Source organism: Dromaius novaehollandiae, chromosome 16, assembly GCF_036370855.1.
Source record: "Dromaius novaehollandiae isolate bDroNov1 chromosome 16, bDroNov1.hap1, whole genome shotgun sequence".
Taxonomy (NCBI): Eukaryota; Metazoa; Chordata; class Aves; order Casuariiformes; family Dromaiidae; genus Dromaius; species Dromaius novaehollandiae.
In genome coordinates, this window is record NC_088113.1 from 10,076,121 (window position 1) to 10,097,857 (window position 21,737).

Below are 21,737 nucleotides of genomic sequence, written 5' to 3' on the forward strand. Positions count from 1 at the left end.
AAGATTACTTGATTAAGTTATTGTGGCTTGCTCGTGCCTCAGCATTCCCCGGCTATCGCTTCTGCTAGACAAAATGGAGCATCCTTCAAAACACTTCTTTGCTCTTGAGTTAACATTTATCCTCTCCAGACTGCTCCCAGATCCTCACAGCTGCACGCTTCCCCTCTCCCCTCAGTACAGCTCGTTCCTTTATGCCCAAACAACAGAAGGGTTGTGCTGCTTTTGCAGCCTCAAACTTGAAGCTAATGTAGTTAAAGGGCGACAGAAGTGGTGTGGACAAGCTGTGTGCATGCCTGACCCCGGGGCTGCCGTCGTCAGAGCATGTGTGCCTGTGCGGCTGAGACGCGCTGGAATGCAAACCCTCTAGATTAAGGATTCAGATGATTTGCACTAGAATGAGACTGTTGTGATGAGACTAGGCTTGGCCGCTCTGAATAGGCAGGGCGGCCTGGTTAAAGAGTTTAACTTGTAATAAGCTGCTGCGCCGAGAGGCTATAAAAGCTCCTGTATTAATGAAGGGTTAGGGCTGCGCTCTCGGGGTAGTTCAGCCTTCTCGTTCTCTCTGCCCCGAGCGGGTGCCTGCATCCTGCCGCACGGCCGTCTGGCAGACGTGCTGCCCCTGCTCCGGTCTCCTGCGTGCTGCCGGCAGCTCCGATTCTTCCCAGCTGTGCTCTGACTCAAGGTTTCTGGCAGCTGCGTGGCGCAGCAGCTCCCCGTGCTTCTGTCGGAGTTGTCACCGTCTGAGTAAGGGCTCTGCCCCCTTCCCCAAAACTGTGACTCAAACTTCCTTGACGCTGTTCACAAAGGGGGGAGCGGCAGGGTGAAGGCAGAGCTGGTGCTGCTTGATGGACGCTCCATGCCGTCCTCGGTAGGGCCAAGTATCTTAACTGCCGCCTCTTGTCTAATCTGCCATGGACTGGGGCTGGGAGACTTGGTGGGTAAAAAGCTATTGGTCTCTGACACCTTATTGCTACCAGGAGCTGAGTTAGCGTTGGCAAAAACAGATCAGAAACTGGCCTTGTCTGGAGCGGCAGCTAACTTGCTTCAGCAGCTACGTGTTTGCTGTGTTTTTCAGACTGATGCAGCTGGGACGGAGTTGCATGGGGGAGAGAAGGAAGAAGCGGTATTATCTGAAATGACTGTGAATGCTCAAAGCAAGCCAAACTGCTCGGAAGTCTCAAGGATGAGGTTAAATACTTAGTCCTGAATCTAGACAAAATGTCAGTGTAGGAGGGGGAAGCACACAAGAAATAGCTATGGCCCTCTCCATTGCCAGAGGCTGGCTGGCACTTCTCGTAAAAGTCTTATTTTTGCTGGAAACGCAGAGTGCTGCTTCTGGTTACCCTTTGAGGCTGAGACTCCGCTTATAAAACACTGAGCGGCTCTTGTTAGACAGCTTATTGGTATAACTTCGAAAATCAAAGCCGCTAATTAAAATCTGGGTGAAACACTGCTTGGGCTGGGAGGGAGACCGCTAGGCCCACGACACAGTTATCCAAACAGCCGCGCTCACGTAGCAAAAACAAGGTTTCTGCTCGCTTAAATTGTGTTTGCTCGGTGAAAACATAGCCTTCCTTGGGAAGGCTTTCTCTCTTCTGATGTTTTTCTGGCTCTGCCTTAACTGCTGAGGGGGAAATACTCGACCACAGTATAACTAAAACCATGCGGACTGTGCTGTAAAACCCCCAAAGACAAGGCGCCGTGCCCTTGCCTTGTTTACCTTGCTGGGAGACTAACCCTGCCTCCTGCTCTTTAGCTGCCATTACAGTAAAGCTACAGCAATAAAAAGAAGTGTTAACATGCGTTTCGTTACGGCACTGTAAAAGTGCCTGCCTTGGACTCACAGTGAGATAGCCCAGGTGCCGCGGCGGGCCAGGAGTCTCGATGCGCGTCAGGCTTTTGGCCACTCGTGGAGGCGAGGTGCCCGCTCGGAGGGGAGCGAGGCACCTGGCGAGGTGGGACGCTGCGGCACTGAACCAGAGCAGAGCTGGGCTCCCTCGGGTGGAGGGACGATCTGGGCCGGCGTGGTGCTAGGAAGGGGGCAGAGGCTTCACCTGGGGGCTGGTGTCCTCCTTAAAAACACAGATGTTTCTAGCTGTCTCCCCCCACTTCTCCGACTGGATGTAGCCCGTAGTGATGTCAAGCTTTTGCTTGGAAGGCTGCATTCCCCGGTGAGATAAATATTTATTGCAAATGCACCGCGTGCACCGGAGCAGGCTCTGGAGCCAGGATCTTGCAGGAGGCTGTTTATGTGAGGGCTGTTCTTGGCGCTAATTGTAAGTTTCCTGAGGCTGAGCATGAGGAGCTGGTACTGTGTGCTGGTTACTAAATGACTCGCTTGGCCAGCCGAGCGCAGGATTTCCAGAGCCAAGCAAGGAGTAAAGTGCACAGGGAGTGCTGGAAAACTGCTGCCAGCTGCCTGCCCCCTTCTCCGGGGAGGGGAAGCAGGGCCTGGAGTTGGGAGCTCTCGAGGAGGAGAAGCTCCTGGGAGCGGACAAGTCTCCTAAAACATAGCTGCTCTATCAGGAGTAGCGCAGACTGGTGTCTGCTTTCTGGGCCTAAGCCAAGGCAACCTCTGCAAAAGTCATGAATTTATTTTATTCTTTATTTAATAAATAATAATAATAAAAAAGTTTAGCCTCTGCTGCTGTAGCTAACTAGGAAGACCCCGCTGTCGAAATGCTTGTTCAGATAACTGCTTACACGGGTATAGCTTGATAGTGGAGTGGCACAGCCTTTCCCTCTAAAGTGCTGTCCTGCTGATAGCTTCCGCTCTGCCGCGGGTCTTGCTGGTGGCTCTGCCAGCGGAGCAGCACTGCAAAGAGCGTAACTGTGCTGGCAGGACTGAAGAGCGTGGGCCAAGCCTGGATCTCTGGGCTACCACTTCTGATTAGATTAAAATGGATTGTGGGAGTGGAAGCACTTGTGAGGTGCAGCCTTGGGAACCTTGACTGTACAAACGAGCTGAGATTAGCCTGGTGAGCCAGCTCGGAGAGGCATGGTGCTTTGGTCGAGCTTCCTTTGAAGTCCGGTGTCCGTCTGCCCTAATCTTGCTGACGCTCTGGCACGAAGGGGACTAAAGATTCCAGAAACGCATGTCGTGCACTTCTTGCCAAGTAAAAAGTCTGCTAGTGTGCATGTCGGGGGAAATATTGGGCTGTAGTTGTATTCTAGGAAAGGGCAGCAAGGGCAGACCTCTCCCAGGGCGGAGGGGGAAATATGATATAATAAATATCCCAAGCCTGAGGTATCAGCATGAGCAATCATCCTTGGTGGAAGCTGCCTTGCTGGGGCCTTGCTGGCCTCTCTTCCCACAGGCAGGGATGTGATGGGAGCCCCGTAGCTTAGAGTAGGGCATCTCCGAGTGAGTCATGAGTCTAAAAACTGAATCCCCTCTTTAACCTTGGTTGGATCCTGGCAGAACAGATTTGTTCAGCCTCTGAATTGAGCCCTAGGTAGTGAAGGATATGAAATAGCTCTGACTGTGTTTGTAGCTGGTATCAAAATCTCCTCGTGAAGCAGGTAGGAGTTCCTGTCCAGGACTGGATTTCAGGGGGTGGGAATGGCTCCGTCACAGTTATTTTCCTACTCGAGTCACATGAGAGCCTGCTTTCCCTCCTTGGGTGTTCTTCCAAACTCTTATCTCTGTTTGCTTCAGGGCAAGTGATTGACACGCAGGCATCTGCAACTGCCTGCCGAGCTGTGTCTGGCCTAGCTGGGGGGGAGCAGTCCCCTCCGTCCGCCCTGGTGCGCGCTGCTCGGCAGGCTCTCTGGGGCTGGGCGCTGAGGGTTTAGAGCAGCTCTCTTGCCACCGCTGCTGTAAACAGATCCCAGCATGTGCCTCTCTGGCAGAGGACTCGATCTTTATGGCTTTGCTCCTGGCTAATAATCAGGCAAGAGCAGGTAAACACGAGTTCATTCCTCTGTAATCTATCCGTCCCCCTCCTGTTTGCTTCCGCAGCAGGGCCCGGGAGGCACCAGCGTGCAGCGTGGCCTGAGCAGAGCAGGCCGCGTGTAAGCAAATGCGCACGAGTTAAAAGCTAACCAAGGTTTGACTTTGTAACGCACAAGCGCCAGGAAAGCTGCTGGGAGGCAGCTCCAGGCGCGTGCAGGGCCTGGGAGAAGCCGTCCCCGCTGCGAGGGAGGCACCCGGCACAGCGGCTCAGTCTCCGGAGCCCCGGATTACGGTGTAATCGCCACGGGGATTATAGCTCCGCTGCCGCATGAGCACCTCGGAGAGCCGTTTGCCGTGCCGGAGCTTAAAGACTCGCAGCGGGGGGGTAGCTGGAGCTGAGCCCCTGTGTCCGTCCCTGCCCCTGCAGAGCTGATGCAGGTCCCGCATGAGCACGTGATCTGCTGAGCTGGAGCACGCAGGACGGGCGATGTGGCTGCAGGGAGACAGATGCCTGGCCAGACAGGTCACTGGGGATGCTTCTTTTACGTTACCTTGCATGGGTGACACTCCTGCTAGCTGCACGGTTTGTCAGCCTGCATGCTCCTCTCGCCCTGCCTTATTAAACAAGGCCTGACTCCTTGCCTGTATTAGCAGGTACAATTCAATATATATTTTCTTATTAAATACAAGGCACAGATGTAACAGGTGTCGTGCCATGGCTTGCCCTGGGGTCCTGGAGATGCAGTGCCAGTCCCTACCGCTGCCAGCCCGCAGCAGCTTACAAGCCCTGGTCCTGCTTCCGTCTTTAATTTCCCCTTTGCCCTCAGACATAGTGGATTTGCCTTTACAGCTCGTTGTGGTTAGAGCGTGCCTGCAGGACGGCTATCCGAGCGAGCGAGCGAAGCGAGGCCAGGCCAGCTTTGCCCGGCGACCGCTGCGCCTGCCGCCCTGCTCCAGGAGCTTGGGAGAAGCGCTGCGGAGCAGAGGCGCAGCCGCGGGGCCCGTGCCCGCGAGCCTGTCGTGCGGCAAAACGCACGTGTGCGCCTGCAAGCTGATTACTGCCGCTCCTCTGGCCCGCGAGCTGCTGTGGGCCACGTGTGCTGCGAATTACATGGGGGGGGGCTTGACCGGACCTGAAGGTAGAACGGTACCCCTCAACGCGGGCGCGAGGAGTTAGCCCCGGTGGCTGATGTGTGAAAGAATTGGGTGCAACCTGGATTGAAATACTGGTATTTGCTTTGCTCTGAGGACAGAAGTGGCGCTTGCTCCCTGCTCTGAGCCGGAGGGAGCGGAGGGTTGTTTGAGGGGAAGAGTAGTCCCTCCCCTCGCTCACCTGGCAGGAGTTGCCTCTGCTGGAAGCTCATGTCGCTTCTAATAACTTTACTGGTAATGCTCGTTAAGACGGGAAGATAGAGCTGCCTTTGCCTGTTATCTGGCTGCCTCCCTCGGAGATGAGCTTTATTTAGCTGCCTGGCTCCGGTCTGAGCCACTGTTCCCAGTGTTACGTGGGTCCTGGGCTTTGCTCGCTTTGGGCGGCCACCTTGGCGGTGCTGGGGCTCGAGGGGGGTGAGCTCTGCTCCCTCACGTGCTTTGCCTAGGCTTTGAAACCCTTCTGGTTTGTGTGCTCCTGTGAGAGCTCTGAGCAAGAAACCCTATGGAAATCCCCTGTCCCAGGGCTGCCGGCTTAGAGTTTCTGTTCCTAGCTGAGCTTCTCTTGGCACGCGCCATGGCGCCTGGTTCCCTTAGAGTTGGTACCCAAGGGTTTGTTTGGCGTGTCAAGCCTTGGTCAGCCCCACGGGCATTGCAGCGGGACTCCCCCCGTGCAAATTCAGCAGTGGGGCTGGCGTTGGGGTCCGGCGGCAAGGTGTCAGCCCTGAGGTGGGCACGGAGCTCCTGTGGTGGGGGTAGCGTTTGCCCGCCAGCTGCGCGTTGCGTCCTCGCTTTGGAGACGTGCACTCGGTGCCCCTTGGTGCGCGAGGAGGGCTGGTGTGACGGCTTCGCGAGGGCACTCCAGGGCCGAGCCACATGGGCAGCTTCGCCTGCCCTCCGGGAGCCCCGTCTTCTCGAGCTGCTCTTGGTGTGTAGGGTGGTACAGTGAGGTGAGGTGGCACCTGCCTGTCATGCCACGGGTCTGGGGAAGATGCTCTGTGTAATATCATTCCAGCGTGGCCCGTTCTGAAACACAGCTCAAATGAGCAAATGAGCACCCCAGCCGGTACCCAGTGCAGTCCCAAACTCGCTGAATCGCACCCTGGGACCAGCAAACTGTGTATTGACGGGGACTGGGAAAAGCTCTGCCTGCGGACTCTTAGCAGACAGCGTGCATGCCCACGTGCCTGTTCTCGTATGGCCACCTCCTTTCAACACAGGACATTTTCTGTGGATCTCCTTGGCTAGAGACCTAGTCCTGACTGTAGAGCATTCCTCAGTGCACCTGAGGTTCGTGTCATGGCTTTGGTAGCCTGAGGTCCAGTTCTTAAACCTTGGTACGGTGAAGCGAAACAAAGACGATCAGTACAACTGTGGCTTGCATGTGTCTGTCCCTGCAGGCTCCAATGAGTTAATAGGCCTGTGCTTCTGCCACCTCTTCCCCTTCTACCACCTCCCAGCTTGGCCCAGCTCCACACTCTTTTGTCTAGGAAAGGTTGACTTTCACCTTGCTCCTGTTTACTCGCAGACTTGTGTACACAGTGCTGGGGAGGGAGACACTGAAGCGAGCGCTTGGTCTCCATTACAGAGTTGTAAACTAGATAAAGCGCTCCCAGCGCTTTGGGTGCCCGAGTCCCCGCAGACCTGCCTCCCTTTGCAGCTTGCTTACTGTCAGCCCTCAAAGGCGCATTTCATGAACTCAAACGCTGGTGGGTTTGATTGGAGACAACAGTCAGCCCTAGAAGCCAACTCCATGTCTGGAAAACCCTATCCATGTCCCAAAACATCATCTTTTTTGGGAGGGGGGCAAGGGGTGAAGATACGTGGGCTGGGGCAGTGAACTGCCTGGATTTACTACTTCCCCGAACTAGCCAGCGGCTGGGGAAATTCACTCATTAGACAAATTTTGCTTAGTGCCACAGTAAATATTGCTGCTTGGAGAAGAGGCTGGTGTGAGGAAAGGTCCCAGGAGCACGAAATGGAGTGGGGCAGGCTAGGGACTGAGCCCAGCAGCCCTGCAAGCTCATGCCTGGAGTGCGAGGGGGTGACTGCTGCGCGGTCGCTACGGAAGCGCTGCAGGAGCAGAGCAAACCGCGTCTGACCTCATCCAGTAGCGCAGCCTGTCTCGGGCTCAAACTTGAGACCTCTGTGCCCAGCTTTTCCGGGAATGACGCTTGGCGCTCATGTGCCTGACGTGCTGGCTGGCTGGCAGGGAATGAGCGTTTATTTTTTGCTACTGGCGGGCAGGAAAAGCTGCTGCTCTGTCCCCCAGCATGTTGGTTAATCCCCCTTGGTGGATTGGGGATAAAAGCTGCTTAACATTAGGAAGAAATCCTGGAACTAGACTTCTGCAGAAATGGCAGATTTCTGTGAAGACCTCTCCTAGAGAGGAGCGTATTAATAGCAGGGCTTGACTTCAGCTGCCAGGGCAAGGTGGGGCTGCACAGCCATCCAGTCCGGCTCTCCCAGCAAGCTCCTGGCCTGGCTCCAGCCCTGGGCTAACAGGTGGTAGAAAACAGATTCCGAGCAGCACTGATGCCCTTCTGCAGCTGGCAGTTGCCGAAGGTGTTAAGCTGAACGTGGCCAAGGACAACTTGGCAAGAGCTGAATGTTGTTCTGCTGCAGCCTCTGGCTCTTCCCTCGTGGCCCCAGCCCACCAGCTGAGAGGAAGCATAGGCACCCTCCCATGGTGCCTTTCAGGGTTCTGCAGACCTGTGTTGTGGGGAAGAGTGACTCTTCCCCCTTGGAAAGGGATGCTGTTTCTGAGTCATTCCCTGGGAAGCCCTTTCTGTGGTGCTTAGCAAGCCTCGAGCCCTTGCTTTGTCGCTGAGCTGCCTGTGTGCCTTCGCGCAGGTGTGTATGCAAGGAATGTGCCTGCCCCAGAGCTGCCCTTCGGGTACCGGCCTGCCGGTGTTAACTCTTCCCAGGCAGCGCGCTCCACTGCTGCCTTTGCCCCCAGCTTCCAGGAGGAACTTGCTCCCTAGGAGATCACATCTTGAAAACTAGAGGATGAATACTGAGATGCAAAGCAGCCCTCTAGCTTCCCTGTGATTCAGGGAGAAGCTGTTGGATGAATTGGTAAAATGAGGCTCGCTGCCCACAAGAAAAACGTCCTGTACAGTTTGAGAAGCTCCCGTGGCTTCTAGGAACTCCCCTTCCTTGCTCAAGAGAATGATGAAGAGTGAGTTCTGGGAACGCTCCCATATAATCTTATTTATGGTTGTGAGTCACTAATTTCCTTGTTATGTCCCCTGGCTTGTAAACACTGTCTGTCCTGGTTTAAATAGGTCTTTCTGATAGCCAAACCTGGTGCATTCCACAGCATGTAGTAATCATTGTGGCTGTCTGCCACAGCTTTGCTCATGCCTGGGCTGATCTGATAAGACCAGCCTGCTGCCCAGCCGCTTGGTGGCCAAAACGTGGGTTTTCTTGAGCCTCCCTCGTCAGGACATTAGCTGGTCATGATTCATGATGAAGTACGGAGTGAGCTGGCACAGGGGTGCAGCTGAGCACGGCGCTCTTGCCAACATCTTTCTGCCCTGGCACAGCAGCCTGACCGTACAGCCCTGCTGCAAACGCGGTCCCTGGCCCCAGAGCGTCCTAGCTCAGTGGAGCACGGCTGCTGAAACATGGCCTGTGGCAAACTGGAGTCAGTCTCTTCCTGCTCCTTGAAGAAACAGCCACAAGCAGTAATGGGAACAGCAACTGCATTCTGGCAGCAGTTTCTATTGCATGTTTGGTTTTGGCTGGGCTTCAGATGTCTTAAGATGAATTTGCCTTGGAGCAAGTGATCCATAATGTTAGGAATGCCTAGTTCCAGGCTGGGAGGGGGTCTCTTTCCAGCTGTCCTTCCTCCCCAACCCTCTCCCCATCACCTAGTGCCAGGCTCAGGCAGAGTGGAGACATGGGGTCTAGGAGGAGAGCTGGCCTCAGCACTTCATGCCCTCTAGGCTATTCATTTGGTTGTCCTCCAGCAGAGTTGCTGGGGAAACCAAAGATGCCTGAATAAACTAATGAAAAGCACATGCAGTAGCCACTGCTCCTTATGCAAAACCTGGGGTATAAGGAGAAGCATCTTGCTCTGGCCACAAGGCACTGGTTTGTGGCAAAACCTGTATGCTAATAGGCAGGGAAATCTAGGCTAGAAACAGGGCTGGGACTGTGGGAGGAGGAAGCTGACGCATGGCTTGTGGCTGATAGCTAGCTATCACTTGGAAGATCACTAGCTGATATAATTCATCAGCCTGTCTTACTGCCGGGCTGTAAAACGGGCCACACCTGACCAGGCTAGCAGTGAAACTGCTCTGAGCCATCGGAGCTACCCCCGTTGCCTCGTACTCTGATAAAGCAGCAGGCATCAGGGCTGACGTGGCTGGTCCCCGTTTTAACTGTCCCTACAACTCCTTGTGTCCTTCCAGCCTGGTAAAATTGTAATTGCATTCATGGTTAGCCTGCACAGTGGAGAGCTCTCCTGTACGAACAGGGCTGTGGAATAAAGGTGTGTGTTCTGCTGTGCCTGTTTAAGAACAACTTGATAGGTAGATAAACCTTCAGGACTTAAAGGGCCAGGAAATGGGGAGGGGTGGGTCTGCATTCCCAATATTTCCATGGTGGATGGAGCAGGTCTGGGGATAGCATGGAAGAATTCTGGAAGCCTAGCCCCTGGCAGCAGGACCCACCTCTCTGCATTGCGCATCTGGCCTTGGGGAAGGGGTTAAGTCCCCTGCTAAGCACATGACTTCATGGCTCTGGAATTGGAAGCAGCCAGAGCTGCTGGAATCTGTGGGTTTGTGTTGGGCATCCTGCGAGCTCAGATCTGTGGTACCCTCACGAGGGCTGGCCCCAGGGTTACGGGGTTTGGAGAAATAGTTCTGGGGTGTTGCATAATCTTGGTAAGGGCAAGAGGTTTGGTCCTGTGGCTCCTCAAAGGCCCAAGTGCAAATGAGTTCTGGTGAATAAATTGCTGTCATGGCAAAACAGCTGGCTCTTCTGGCCTTGCTTCTTTGCAAGCTCGGCAGAGTGCCTTTCCTGTGCTGCTATTTTGCTAATGTGCGTCTGACCCCAGTATCCTGGACTTCATTTTCAAGCAACAGATTTGTTTGTTTACTTGAGTTTTAGGAGCTGAAGCAGGGGAAGTTCTTCCTTCAGGCAAGTCAATACTGATAGCAAATGTTCTTGAACGTCATACTATATCGCACTGCAATTCAGTGGAACTGACAGACCAGTTTTTAACCCTTGGGTGATGAAGTAGGTTTGTTCTCAGTGCAGGAAGCAACAAATTGCCTTGACCCGAAGTTTCAGTGCTATGCAACAATCTGATCTTTCCTGCTGTAGGTGACAGGCTCATTCTCTGGGTATAGCAAGTCCTTCCAAATCTGCCTTTATGGCAGTCTGTGGGTATTGCTCTTCCAAAGGCTTTTGCTACAAACTCCTGACCAAGATCCTGTTGTGATAGTTTCACCCCATGATTGCCAAAGTGAACCACCTGAATCTGCTGCCCTCAGGAAATTCCCCTCCCAGGCAGGCTCCCGTTTCTATTCTGAGAAACTTTAGGGGAATTCAGCTATTTCCAGGCCAATGAAGATAATGCTCCAGGCAGAGAGGAAGTTCAGCATTTAATGTTCTTGTGATGGAAATGATGTGCTCAGCACAGTGCCTGAACTCCTGACCTTTTGTGAAACTCTCTTGAGTAGCTGCTTGTTACTTAATGCTCCCCCCCCCCATTTTCAGGTGAGAGAAACTGAGACCATGGATGCCAGATGGTTCGACTACCCTGCCTCTGGAGACTTGCCAGATGATGAAGACATTGGCGAATTCAAGCCTCACTTCACTTCTGATGGGTTAGATGAATATGAGGCATCTGGTTCTGGAGGTAAGGGGGGGAAATGGCTCTCCCTCAGTTCGTGCTGTGCAACACTTTCCAGCACCAGCAGTTACTAATGATGGATTGAGGGCACAGCCAGAGCTCCAAGGGGAACTACAGTGTGTCAGGTGAAGATGCGGAAGCCGTGTAGATCCTAGGCACTTGCAGAGGAGAACAGTGAAAGTGGTTGTACCATGATGTTGAATCACTCGGTGAGGACAGATGGAGTCAAGCCAAGCTCATCTTACTGCAAGTGAAAAGGCATTGCACTGACTGGATCTTTTTCCTGTTGAACTACAAAAAACTTCTGATGGACTTAAAAAAATTCTAATCTTGAGGCAGTGTTAAAAGGCTTAAAGTTAGTGTTGTGGCTGAGGCCAAATAAGGCAAAGGACTAGCTGGTGTTCAAGTGAACTCTCTGTGACATGCAAAGCTCCCTGCCCAAGCCAGTTTCAGCAGTTGCATGTCCCCTTTATGTGATGATTTGCCCTCTAAAGGAAAAGAATTGCTGAAATCAGTACCTGGCATGTTTGGGCAGATCTGGTAGCTAGAGGGTTAGCAAACCAACCTTCAGGGATGGGTGGTAAGAGCATTGCCCTCCGCTGGCATTAGCTTAGCATGCTATACCAGACCTGCTTTGCAGAGCAACTCCAGATAATCTGCAGCAGGGGCCAATGGATATGGCTGAAGATCTCTCCTGTGGAAGGATTACTGGTCTTGAGATTACATCTTGTGGTCTTGTGCAATCAAAGTCATTAAGTGGTGAAAGTACTAGTAGATAAGTGGGAACTGTAGTCAGGACAGAACAAGAGTCCTAGTTTAATTGCAGCTGCTGGGATTGCTGGAAGTGCCAGAGTTGTGTAATTAAAGGGAAATTGTGTCCCCTTTTGTTTTTCCCCTCTGCAGACTACGTAGACTCTGAAGATGCCATGTCTCCAACCACCACGGATAGTCCTGTGGTAGGTATTGCCTTTGCCTTTCTTAAACAGCACGTAGCCACGCTGACCTGTCTTTGAAGCTTTCTGAATAGCCTTCCCCCGCAAGACGTGGCTTCAAGACAAAGCTTGCACGACCTATGTGTGCAAGAACAGTGTACTCATAATGCACTAAGCAAACTTTCTTTCCCCCGCACACCCTCCTGCTTTCAACTGTAGGTAAGCTGAGTGCTGCTTACTGACGGGTGTGGCTTGTCTATGCTCTTTAGATAGCTGACAACTATATCCCTGGAGATACTGAGAGAAAGAGAGAAGGTGAGAAGAAAAACACGATGGTGGACAATGAAATCATTCCAGATAAAGCCTTACCTGTTGAAGAGAACCTGTCCAACAAGATCTCCATGGCAAGCACAGCCAACAGCAGCATCTTTGAAAGAACAGAAGTGCTTACAGGTAATACTCTACCTTGTCCTTGAACTCTGGTGATAAATAGTTAATACTGTAAATCAAAAGGGCTTGTGTTCTTCCCTTTTTCTTTGGAAGTCAATTTCCTTCTGACAAGGGTGAGATGCATTAGCTTTGTGACTGCCTGTAGCAGGGTCACTTCTGCCTGCCTTAAATGGCAAAGAAGCATGCTACTTGAATTGGTGGGGTGAGGGATCAACTTGTTTTTGAGCTGGCCATCTGCTGTTGGCTTAAGCAAGTGCCAGGTCTCCCTCAGCTGGAGGCTTATCTAGCCATAAGTCAATGACATCATGAACTTTTAAATCAAATACAGGCATTTTTCCTCTTCCTGCTGCCCAAGTCTTGCCTTTTCTGAGGAAGCACTTTGCTTGCCAGGAAACAAACAACTCCTATAAGGGTTTGAGCACCTAGTCAACTCATTGGAATCTAAGTAGCTCTGTGTAGAGCAAAACCAGGCGACTGGCTCCACCCCCGCCCCAGCCCTTGGGATAGATCTCTCCCAAGGCAAGCTTCATCAAGTGCTTGGCCTAATGTTCCTAGTGTTCCTCAGCCATTTTGCCAATGTGCAGCCATTCTTGCAACTGGAGGGCTGACTGGAAGAGTGGATTTTGACCAATTAAGCCAATTTAGTGCAATGTATAGGTGTCACAGCAAAAGATAAACTTGATCCAAGTATTGTGGCCATCTCAGGGTATGAGGAGAAGAGAATTTTTTTTGCTTTGGGGGAGATATTGCTGTTTAATTGAAGCATAGAGTCCCCACAGTGTGCTTGCACAGCTAGTTAACCTAGGGTTCAGATCATTTTCCTGGAGTTGATACTTAATCCATGCTCTTTTTCCCAGCTCTCATTGCAGGAGGGGCAGTGGGCCTCCTGTTTGCTGTCTTCCTGATCCTCCTCTTAGTCTATCGTATGAAGAAAAAGGACGAAGGCAGTTACGATCTTGGGAAGAAACCAATCTACAAGAAAGCCCCTACAAATGAATTCTATGCTTAAAGCTCAACAGCACCTTGTGCCCATCAAGAGACAAACAGACTGTGTGGAGATAGTGTGCCCTCAGATGAGACATGCTGAACAAATGTTCTTTTTGGATTGAATTTCAAAGTGACTTTGAGGAAAAAAAACTTCTACATGACCCTTCCCATCCTGCTCAGCTATCAAGGGCCCAATGAAATACAAAGAGTCTGAAAAAAAAACAGTCTATTTTTTCTAAAGCTAGTGTAAAAATGCCAAATTTTCTGTTTGGTTTGGTAGAGGGTATATAAACACAAAAGAGACTGTATGGAAGCAAACACTGTGTGTTTGCATCCAGTATGCAGTGCTCAGATTGGCTTCTTCTGTAGAAGATGGCTTTTTGTTTTATAAACCTTGCTAATAGATGTCTTGCAGCAGGCTGTTGATGTGAAGCATTTTTGTGGAGAACTATTTATGAATCTCTTACACTACAGATAATGTTGCCTTATCAGGGAGTATAGAGCACTTTAGGGCTTAAAATCCCTGAGCACCATAAAGGGCCTATGGGAGCATTTTCCCCAGGAGACTTCTCTCTTCCTGTTGGCCCCAGGCAAGGGTCACTAGTCCATGAAATCAGGACAGTCTGTTTTGTTTGGCTATGACAACACCCTTTCCTTGCCTTCAGTCTCTTACCTTTCTAGGATTGTTTGTAGAATTTTTATAACAAAATTTTAAAGAAAATAGCCTAATGTTTATATAAAGTTTGTAGAAATTGTTTTGAAATAAAAAAATCTACTTTTTTAATTTCCTCAGATTTATTTTTTCAATCCCTTTGTGTTTCCTTTTGCTGGGCATTTCTCTAGATATGTTTTTTATATGATTCATATTCTGAACTGAAGCAGTGCTAGCTACAGTGTGTTACAGGTTTCTTTAGTTCTATAGCAGCTACTGTAGAGGATAAAGGTATTTATGGTTTTCCCATAATTATTTTTGCATTTGATTTTTTTTTTCTTTTTTTATAGAATTATTTATAGTTTCTGAAATGGCTGCTCTTCTCATTTGGTAACTTTTATCCTTTTTATGTAAAACACTAATATAATGAGTCTCTGTGGAAACTATTTAAGCTTTATTCTGTGAATTTTAATTATAAATTCAAGGCAATAACTCCTAGAATTAATCTGTATGCAAAATGGGATTCATAATATGATTGAAGTAGGGAAAAGATGAGAGTATTTTTAGTCTGTAATATATTATAATCAGTCCTATAGAGCTATATATTTTACTGAAAATACAGTTAAGAGTAAAAAGGCTGGAGTTAATTCTTCAGCAGCCTTACTGTGTGAGAGAGGTTTGATCTAGCTTGTACTGTTATTTGTCCAGTGTCTTGTCTACAGTGCAGGTGTTCTTGTGGCAGCTGGGTCCTGGCTCATGGCCACCGAGCCCTGGCGTCTGTAGCACCCCGGCTGGGGCCCGAGGCAGTGCTCTTCGGTTCACTGCCGTGCCCTGGACGCAGGCTGCAGTAGGTGATGTGTCAGATCCGCTCCTCTGTGGCGGAGCTCAGATCCCTGTCTTCTTCCTGGGGTTGCTTTATCCCTTTGGAGCAAGTGCTGACAGCTCGCAGTGCAGAGGAAGGCACTCTGCCTTGGGGAATGCCGAAGCTGCGGAGTCCCCTGTGGTGCCGTGCTGAGTCCCTGCCTCTTGCAGAAGGCTGGCTTTGGTAGCTAGAAGCCTGCCTGGGTGGTACCTCCCGTGCGGGAACTCCGGGCTTTTGCACATTGCTAGCTCTGAACCTCCTGCAGTGGGCCTCCAACGTATCATGTAAATAGCTCCTACCTCTGCTGAGAGTTAGACCAATTCCCCAAAATGCTCCTAGAGTGAAGGGTAACGTGCGTGTCCTAGGTCTCTGTTTCAGGAAGGAGTTACAGAACTACTTTGTGCAAATCTTGTCCTATTGCAGCTGCTAGTGTGTTAGGACACGATCTGAGTGTGATGTCTTCAATTGGAGTGATCTTGTAGGCAGTACAAAACTAGTGGGTTGTGAAGACTGTTTAAACAAATCTCATCAACTCCTCAAGCCTTCTCACAGAGACTGTGTTGTAGGCTTGGGGGCCAAATTTAGGCCAACAGAACAAAGAAATTCTGGTGCTGTAAGTTCTTTGCCAGTGAGGTGGAGATATCAGGGGAGTGATGTACTGGGTTGTCAGTGCAAGAGGACTTGTCCCAAGGCTTTTCCTCCAGATTGACTCCCTTACTTGGTTCCAGTACAAGCTTGTTCCTGGAAACTGCAGGCTCTGGGACACTGTTTAAAAAAACAAACAAACAAAAAAAACTGTTTAGAGTTTACTGTAGACTGGGAGGACTTTTACTGCCTATGGTCAGCACTACCAGGAAGGCAGGAGCAGTGTCTGCATCTCTGGATGTTTAGAGTCTGTTGTGTAATTGCTTTGGGGGATTTTCCACTGTTACCGATTTATTTTTTTTTGCTCAAATAAACTGGTACTTTCTAAAATTGGCTTTTTTGACTCTTTCTGATCTGAGATTACCTTCGGGACCTGGGTAACAAGGAGCCCAAGTTTTTGTAACTTTTTGGCTTACCAAAGGGGAAGGCGTGCTGGGAACTGGCTTGGTGGTGGCTTGCAGCTCAAAGGGGCTTTTGTCAGCTGCTTCCAAGCTATCTTTGGTGTCTGACACACAAATGACTTCAGTACCAGGTAGCTCTAGAAACCAGGTGATGCTGGTCCTACAGAAGGTCTTCCAGGTAAGTAGAGCAGAGAGGTGAGTCCATCCCCTCTCTGCTGCTCTGTTGACAGGTTTGTGGTGGGACTTTGAAAGCACTATCCCCCTGCAGCTAGAAAGGACGGAGGGAGGTACAGATGGGCTTGTGCATATCTCCTGATGACAACAGCATGTCCCCATGCTCTCAGACATAAGGGAGCAATGTGTATGGAGTCTTGCTTGACCAGGTTTCAAACCAACCCTACTTAACTGATACCAGCTTTCAAGAGGGAGTAGAGCTGTTCCAGCTCCCCTGGGATCAGCTGCCATGGGAGCAAGGCTGCAGGTGACTTCCTGCCGCTTTCAACTAAAGCAGCTCTGCCAGAAGCAAGACATGGGGGAGCAGCAGCTTCCTCTAGGGTCGTGCGGCTCCGAGCCCCTCTGCGCTGATGGCTCGGCACCCTGAAGGGAGGGGACTGATCTGTCCATTGGGCACAAGGGAGAGGGAGGGCTGTATGCTGCTCACTTGGAAAAGTGCTGAGTCTCCTAAGAAGTGCTGTATTTAAATGGATTATAGTCCTTGAGAAAGTCTAATTCCCTTCTCCCTGGTGGGAACTCCTACTCTGGGCACTTAGGATTATTGGAGATGGAGGAAACAAATCAAAACTTGTACACAGGGACTCTGTTCAGGGTGAGGGCGTCGCGGACACCTTTTCTGCTCCTTGTCGTTGTCTGACCCGTTGCAGCTGTGCTCTCGGAGATCACCCAAGCAATCTGCTTCTGGTTCTGAGTAACATAGCAGCCGAGCTCTCTTGAGTCGCTGTTTGTGTCGGTAAATCGGTGATGTATGCTCATGTTCATGTGCCTCGCTATGGCTGTGACGGGTTCTTGGACTTGCTTCTTGGAAAAAAGTATGTTTGTGAGTTTTTGGGTTTTTTGTTTTGCTTTGTTTTTTTGGCCTGGACTTCATCTCTCAACTGCAAGAATTGCATGTACTTTCCAAAAACACCCTCAGTGCAAAAGCCTTGTTTTTACAAAGCAATCTGGATGGTACTCTGCAGATCCCAGGGGCACAAGCCTGGCTGCCTTCCCGTGCTTGCAGGATGTCGGTTCCTGGGATGGGGTTCATAGTTACTGCCCTTCAGTCAGCCTTCCTGCTCTCCAGGATTGCTGTGTGGCCGGGCTGGCTATATCTGATGTTAGCTGAAGGGCAACTCATACTAACACCTTGCAGAGCCTTGTTCTTCAGCTCTGATCCATGAGATGTCACTTGGTTGTTTTTCCTCCTAGCACTGCTCTGGTTTTAAAAGCAAAACCCAGAGGTCCTGCTTTGCCTGGCTTGAAAATAGCTTAAACCCTCCTGGGTACTGATGTGGTTGAGACACGTGGCCACAGGAGGCCACGAGCTGGAGGAGCTGGGAAGTGTAACCTTACCAATCCCCGTTTCTTAGTGGTTTTCAGGGGGTTTTGAGGTGGAGTTTGCAGGTGTGTAACCAAAGCTGGGCCACGTGTTTCCCAGGGTGAGGTGCAGAGCTGGGTAAGCGCTATGCTGTGTGCTGGGCCAAGCCCACAAGAGGGGTGCGGAGGTGGGTCGTGGGGAAGGTCTGTGTCCGGGCCACCACAAAGGAACAGCGTTGGGGGAAGGAGTTTGTTTACTGGGAGGGGAAGTCACGTCCCTGAGCCACGCTGGTAGCTGGAAGCTCTGCGCTCATCTGCTGTCCTGTTGGGCTTGAGTATGTTGGCCATGTTTTGTGCTCGCTCGGAGCTGGTCCAGGCACTGCCCTTTGCGGAGATGGGTCTGTCCCCAGCGAGGCACCAGGGCCCTGCTGCCCTCTCCGTCCTGCTCAGGGCACCCCCCTCTTTGGGCAGGGCCTCCCAGGGTCCACGCTGGGGCTGTATTCCAGGGGATTGGGGTTCGGCAGGGGATGTTTTTGGGAGTGGTGAGACGGCGTTTCCTGGGAGCACCCCCAGCCTGCCGGCCGCTGAACGGGGCGTACGGCCGCCACAGCCAGGCTCCCAATGGCCAAGCAGAGAGACCCCAGGAGAAGGGGGGAGTCCGGTACTGCCAGCAGCCCCCTGCCCCTGTGGGATGCTGCTGGTGGGTGTCTCCAAGTGCCTCGGCCTTGGGACGGGGTGCGTTGTGTTCCCAGAGGGGTGGTGGAGAGGCTGGGGCACTCTTGTGCCAGAGGTGCAGCAAGCCTGGGGCTCTGCAGGTGGTTACAACAGGGCAGGTCACCCTCAGAGCTGAGGCTACCAGTGAAAAGCCTTTCCTTGTTACCCCTGGGCATAGCCGACCCTTCCGCGCAGGTATTTCCCTGCTGCCCCAGAGCTGTTCTGTGTTTGTAGCAAATTTTCTGAACTGTAGGAGCTTGTCTGAGATGCATATTTTTCCTTCTCCTGTCTGTGCTCAGTGGCCTACTGACAGACCCTGTGCTGCCTGCGTCTTCAGACCCTGTTGAGGCATCTGGCAGTGCCATCCTTGGAACCATCTCCCTGTGGAGCATCTCGCCCTGGTTGCTCTCTGCGACTGGCTGATCCACAGCTCTGCTTTGGGAATTCTGCTTCTGGAGGTAGGTGTGAGCTGGGAAGCTGGGATGGGGGGCTGGATGTGGGGCCCAGGGTCCATTGCGTTTTGAGTCTGTCCTTGGTGTGGCGGACCGATGAATGAACCTTTTTGCCTTAAACATTTCTTGGTGCATGGGGTGCAGGCAGGCCATAACCGCGAACAAGCCATCTGTCCCTGGCAGAAACAGGACTGGGCTGCTGCAACCCCGGAGATGGTCTCCCTGCGACCACCCGGGACACACCGAGCCTGCACTGAACGAGACCACAATCGGGCAGAGACTTTGGGATCTGGACTGTAAATTATTGTCCGGTTTTAGCGCAACTTCTATAAGACTTGCTTGACATGAGTGGCTGAATTTGCTGGAGCCTTGGGCCGCACTCCCTAGTTTGGTGAGAAAAGGGCCCCAGAGCTGGTGCAGGCGGGAACGATAAGGGAGTTACCAGCAATTTGCATCTGAAACAGTGCTAATTGCTGGAGTTACCAACTCTTTGTCAGGACCTTGAGAGACAATAGCAGAACCCGAGGAATGAAGACACACCTGTGGAAGAAACTGCAGCAGAAAACAGCCTGCCTAGGAACGACGATGAGATCCAATAAGGAGCAGGAGACCCTAGACCCAAAAAACTGCTACTGGTCTGAACTACCGCGTAAGGGGTGGGGAGCTTAGATTGGAGGGTATAATTGTCCAGGGATTTCTTTGTTCGGGGTCCCTCTTCGGAGGTACCCAACTCGAGCCATGTGAAGAGGACCCACCTAACACCAGACGGGAGCCCTCCCCCCTCCACTGCTGAGACTCCCAAAGGAAGAGGATCAACGGGACAACGCTGGATCCACGGGTGGTGATATCTTTTCTCTCTCTCTCTCTCTCTCTCTTTCTCTCTCTCCTCTCTTTTCCCCTCTCCTTTGTTGAATCAGTAGGAAATATGTGGCACGGGACTTGTCTAGCTAGCTGATCCTATTTGACCACATGCCCTATCTTTGTGTTAATAAATCTTAAAACTGGTTGGCTGGTGTCGTTTCACCTTAATTCAGTCCAAGGGCATCACGAACTTGGTCGTTTGGTCCCAAGGGGAGGGAGGTCGTCCTGAACGACTCCCTTTGGGACGCGACCCTTGGTTCCCTCCTGAGAGCTGGCCTGGGAGGAGAGTGAGGGTGAACTGAAGAGACCCTGAGCCAGAAGAAAAGCCTCCAGTAGGGCGGCTGAGCGCAGGAGGCATGGTTGAAGGTGGGTGCCAAGGTGGGAGGAGTGGGCTCCGGCGGTCCTTGCTGTGCGCTGGAGACCGTGGAGGCTCCCAGCACATCCCACCCCAAAGGCCGAGGCGCAGCTCTCCACGGCCTCTTTCCTTCCCGCTCACGTTGTGTCTGCTGCCATCTCCCGGGCAAACCCCTCCTGGCATGCTCAGCACCCTGCACCCAGCACCCTGCACCCTCCTCGCCAGCCCTGCTGCCCGCCCGGAGGGGACGCTCGCCCCGTCGCCTTGCTGCCTGGGGCCGGCCGGCGCCGCTGCACCATTGCCCCTGGCCTCCCCTCGCCGCTTCCCACCCGAGTTGCGAGTCCTGGGGGTGTTTTCTGCACTCGAAACCGGAGGAGAAGGGCTGTGGAAGGGCAGCAGCGGGGGGGGAGGTTCGGCGGCGCCCGGGTTGTCGCATTTCTCGCGCATCCCTCTGCTCCGGCTGCGCCTGCCCGCAGGCCTGGCCGGGAGCTCCCCTGGCCGCGTCCCGGGCTCGAGGGCGTTTCGGCTGTGCCCCGGGGAGCTGAGCCTCCGCGTTGCCTGCCGCTGCCGCCCATCCGCGTGCCCCCGCCGGGCGCAGGTGCGGGGCTTGCGGGGGCCCCATTCCCCCTTCCCGTCCCCTCGCACGCGGCTCCCAGGACTAACCGGAATAACCGCTAGCAGAGCTTTACCCGGGCGAAGCAGCTCACGGGCCTCGCCGGCCCCGGGCAGGGCAGGCGGCGCGGGGGGCAGAGAGCACGGGTGGCCGAGGCGCTGAGCCCTCGCGAGCAGGGACAGCAGCGTGCTGACCTTGCTTTTCCCGCACGCGAATCCAGGCTGCACGTTTCACAACTCCGGGCTCTGTCCCAAGAGTTTACTGTCTCGTGTTTGAGGTCAATGCTGAGCCAGGGAGATGGTTTAACCGAGCGGGAAAGGCTGCTCCCTCCCCGCAGGACCTATCGGACCCAGCAGTTGAAGCATTCACTCCAGTTTTATATCTCCGAGATGGTCGGAGCCCACGCGTTCAGCAACCTGTGCTGCGAGAGCCCTGCCGGGCTCGGGGCATCGTCCCCAGCCTGGATGCCCCGGTGATGGGCCCTCCCGTCCCCGGTGGAGCAGAGGGGGACGCAGGCCCCACGTCCCCATGCAAGGCTCCCTGCGAGAACCCTGCCAGGGAGCCCGCGAGCGGCAAGGCCCGGCCGGGGCTCTGGGGCGGGCGGGTGGGAAAGCGGCCGGGCCGAGAACGGGCACGCCAGGGAGAAGCAGGAGTGGGTTTCACACCAGGCTGCTTGTTCGAGGGAAACACCCAGAAAGGGCAGGGACTTCTGCTGGCTTGTTAAAATATTGGTGGCTTGGGAAAAGTGTGGGTGGAAAAAGCTTTAAAGATGCGTGGAGTAACCGCCTGGGAAACAAGTCTGATCAACTCAGGGAGCATCAGCAGAGCTCGACCGTGGGGAACAGACCTGGGGAGGGAAGGCCAGCACGTCCCTCGCAGCCCCGTGACCTCCCATGCTGCCCTCAAAGTGCCGCTGGGCTGGGGATGCTCCGTCTGGCGTGGTGGCAGTGCCAGTGCCGTGCAAGGGGGCCGGCATGGAGGCAGGCGGGGGATCGCTGTAGCCGGGTGGCTGCGAGTGCTGGGCGATGAATGAGCTGCCGTGGGGTGGTGCCAACCTGACCCACGGCCCTGTAGGTTGCAGAAGACCTCGCTGCGGCCAGGCTCTGCTAGGAGCAGCCGCCAGGCGGGAGGTGGGAGGGCAATGAGGTCCCACTGCAAGGTGCATCGTGGCAGCCAGCCTGCCCCGGCGCTTTGAGTCATGGCTGCTTTAGGAGCTGTGGAGCACGTTGCAAAATCTGGCCGGGGCTGCGCAAAGCGTGATGGGGCCAGAGGCACCTTCCCCTGCCACGCTGCAGGGCCCGGGCTGCCCTCCCACTGCACCCCAGCCCCTTCCTGACAGCGTGGGACCACGCGCCCTTGGGGCGAGCGTT

General features: G+C 53.1%; 1 protein-coding gene across 4 annotated transcripts in view; it reads left to right on the top strand.

Moving 5' to 3' along the window:
- Nucleotides 1-15,768, top strand: part of SDC4 (syndecan 4) — a 27,537-nt gene extending 11,769 nt beyond the window's left edge. For all 4 annotated transcript variants that reach the window (XM_026092983.2, XM_026092985.2, XM_026092984.2 and 1 more), the window contains exons 2-5: nt 10,775-10,916; nt 11,814-11,866; nt 12,112-12,295; nt 13,150-15,768. In XM_026092983.2, the coding sequence (XP_025948768.2) occupies nt 10,775-10,916; nt 11,814-11,866; nt 12,112-12,295; nt 13,150-13,301 (531 nt within the window). In that variant the 3' untranslated portion in view covers nt 13,302-15,768. The remainder of the gene's footprint in view (nt 1-10,774; nt 10,917-11,813; nt 11,867-12,111; nt 12,296-13,149) is intronic.
- The last annotated feature ends 5,969 nt before the right edge of the window (nt 15,769-21,737 follow it).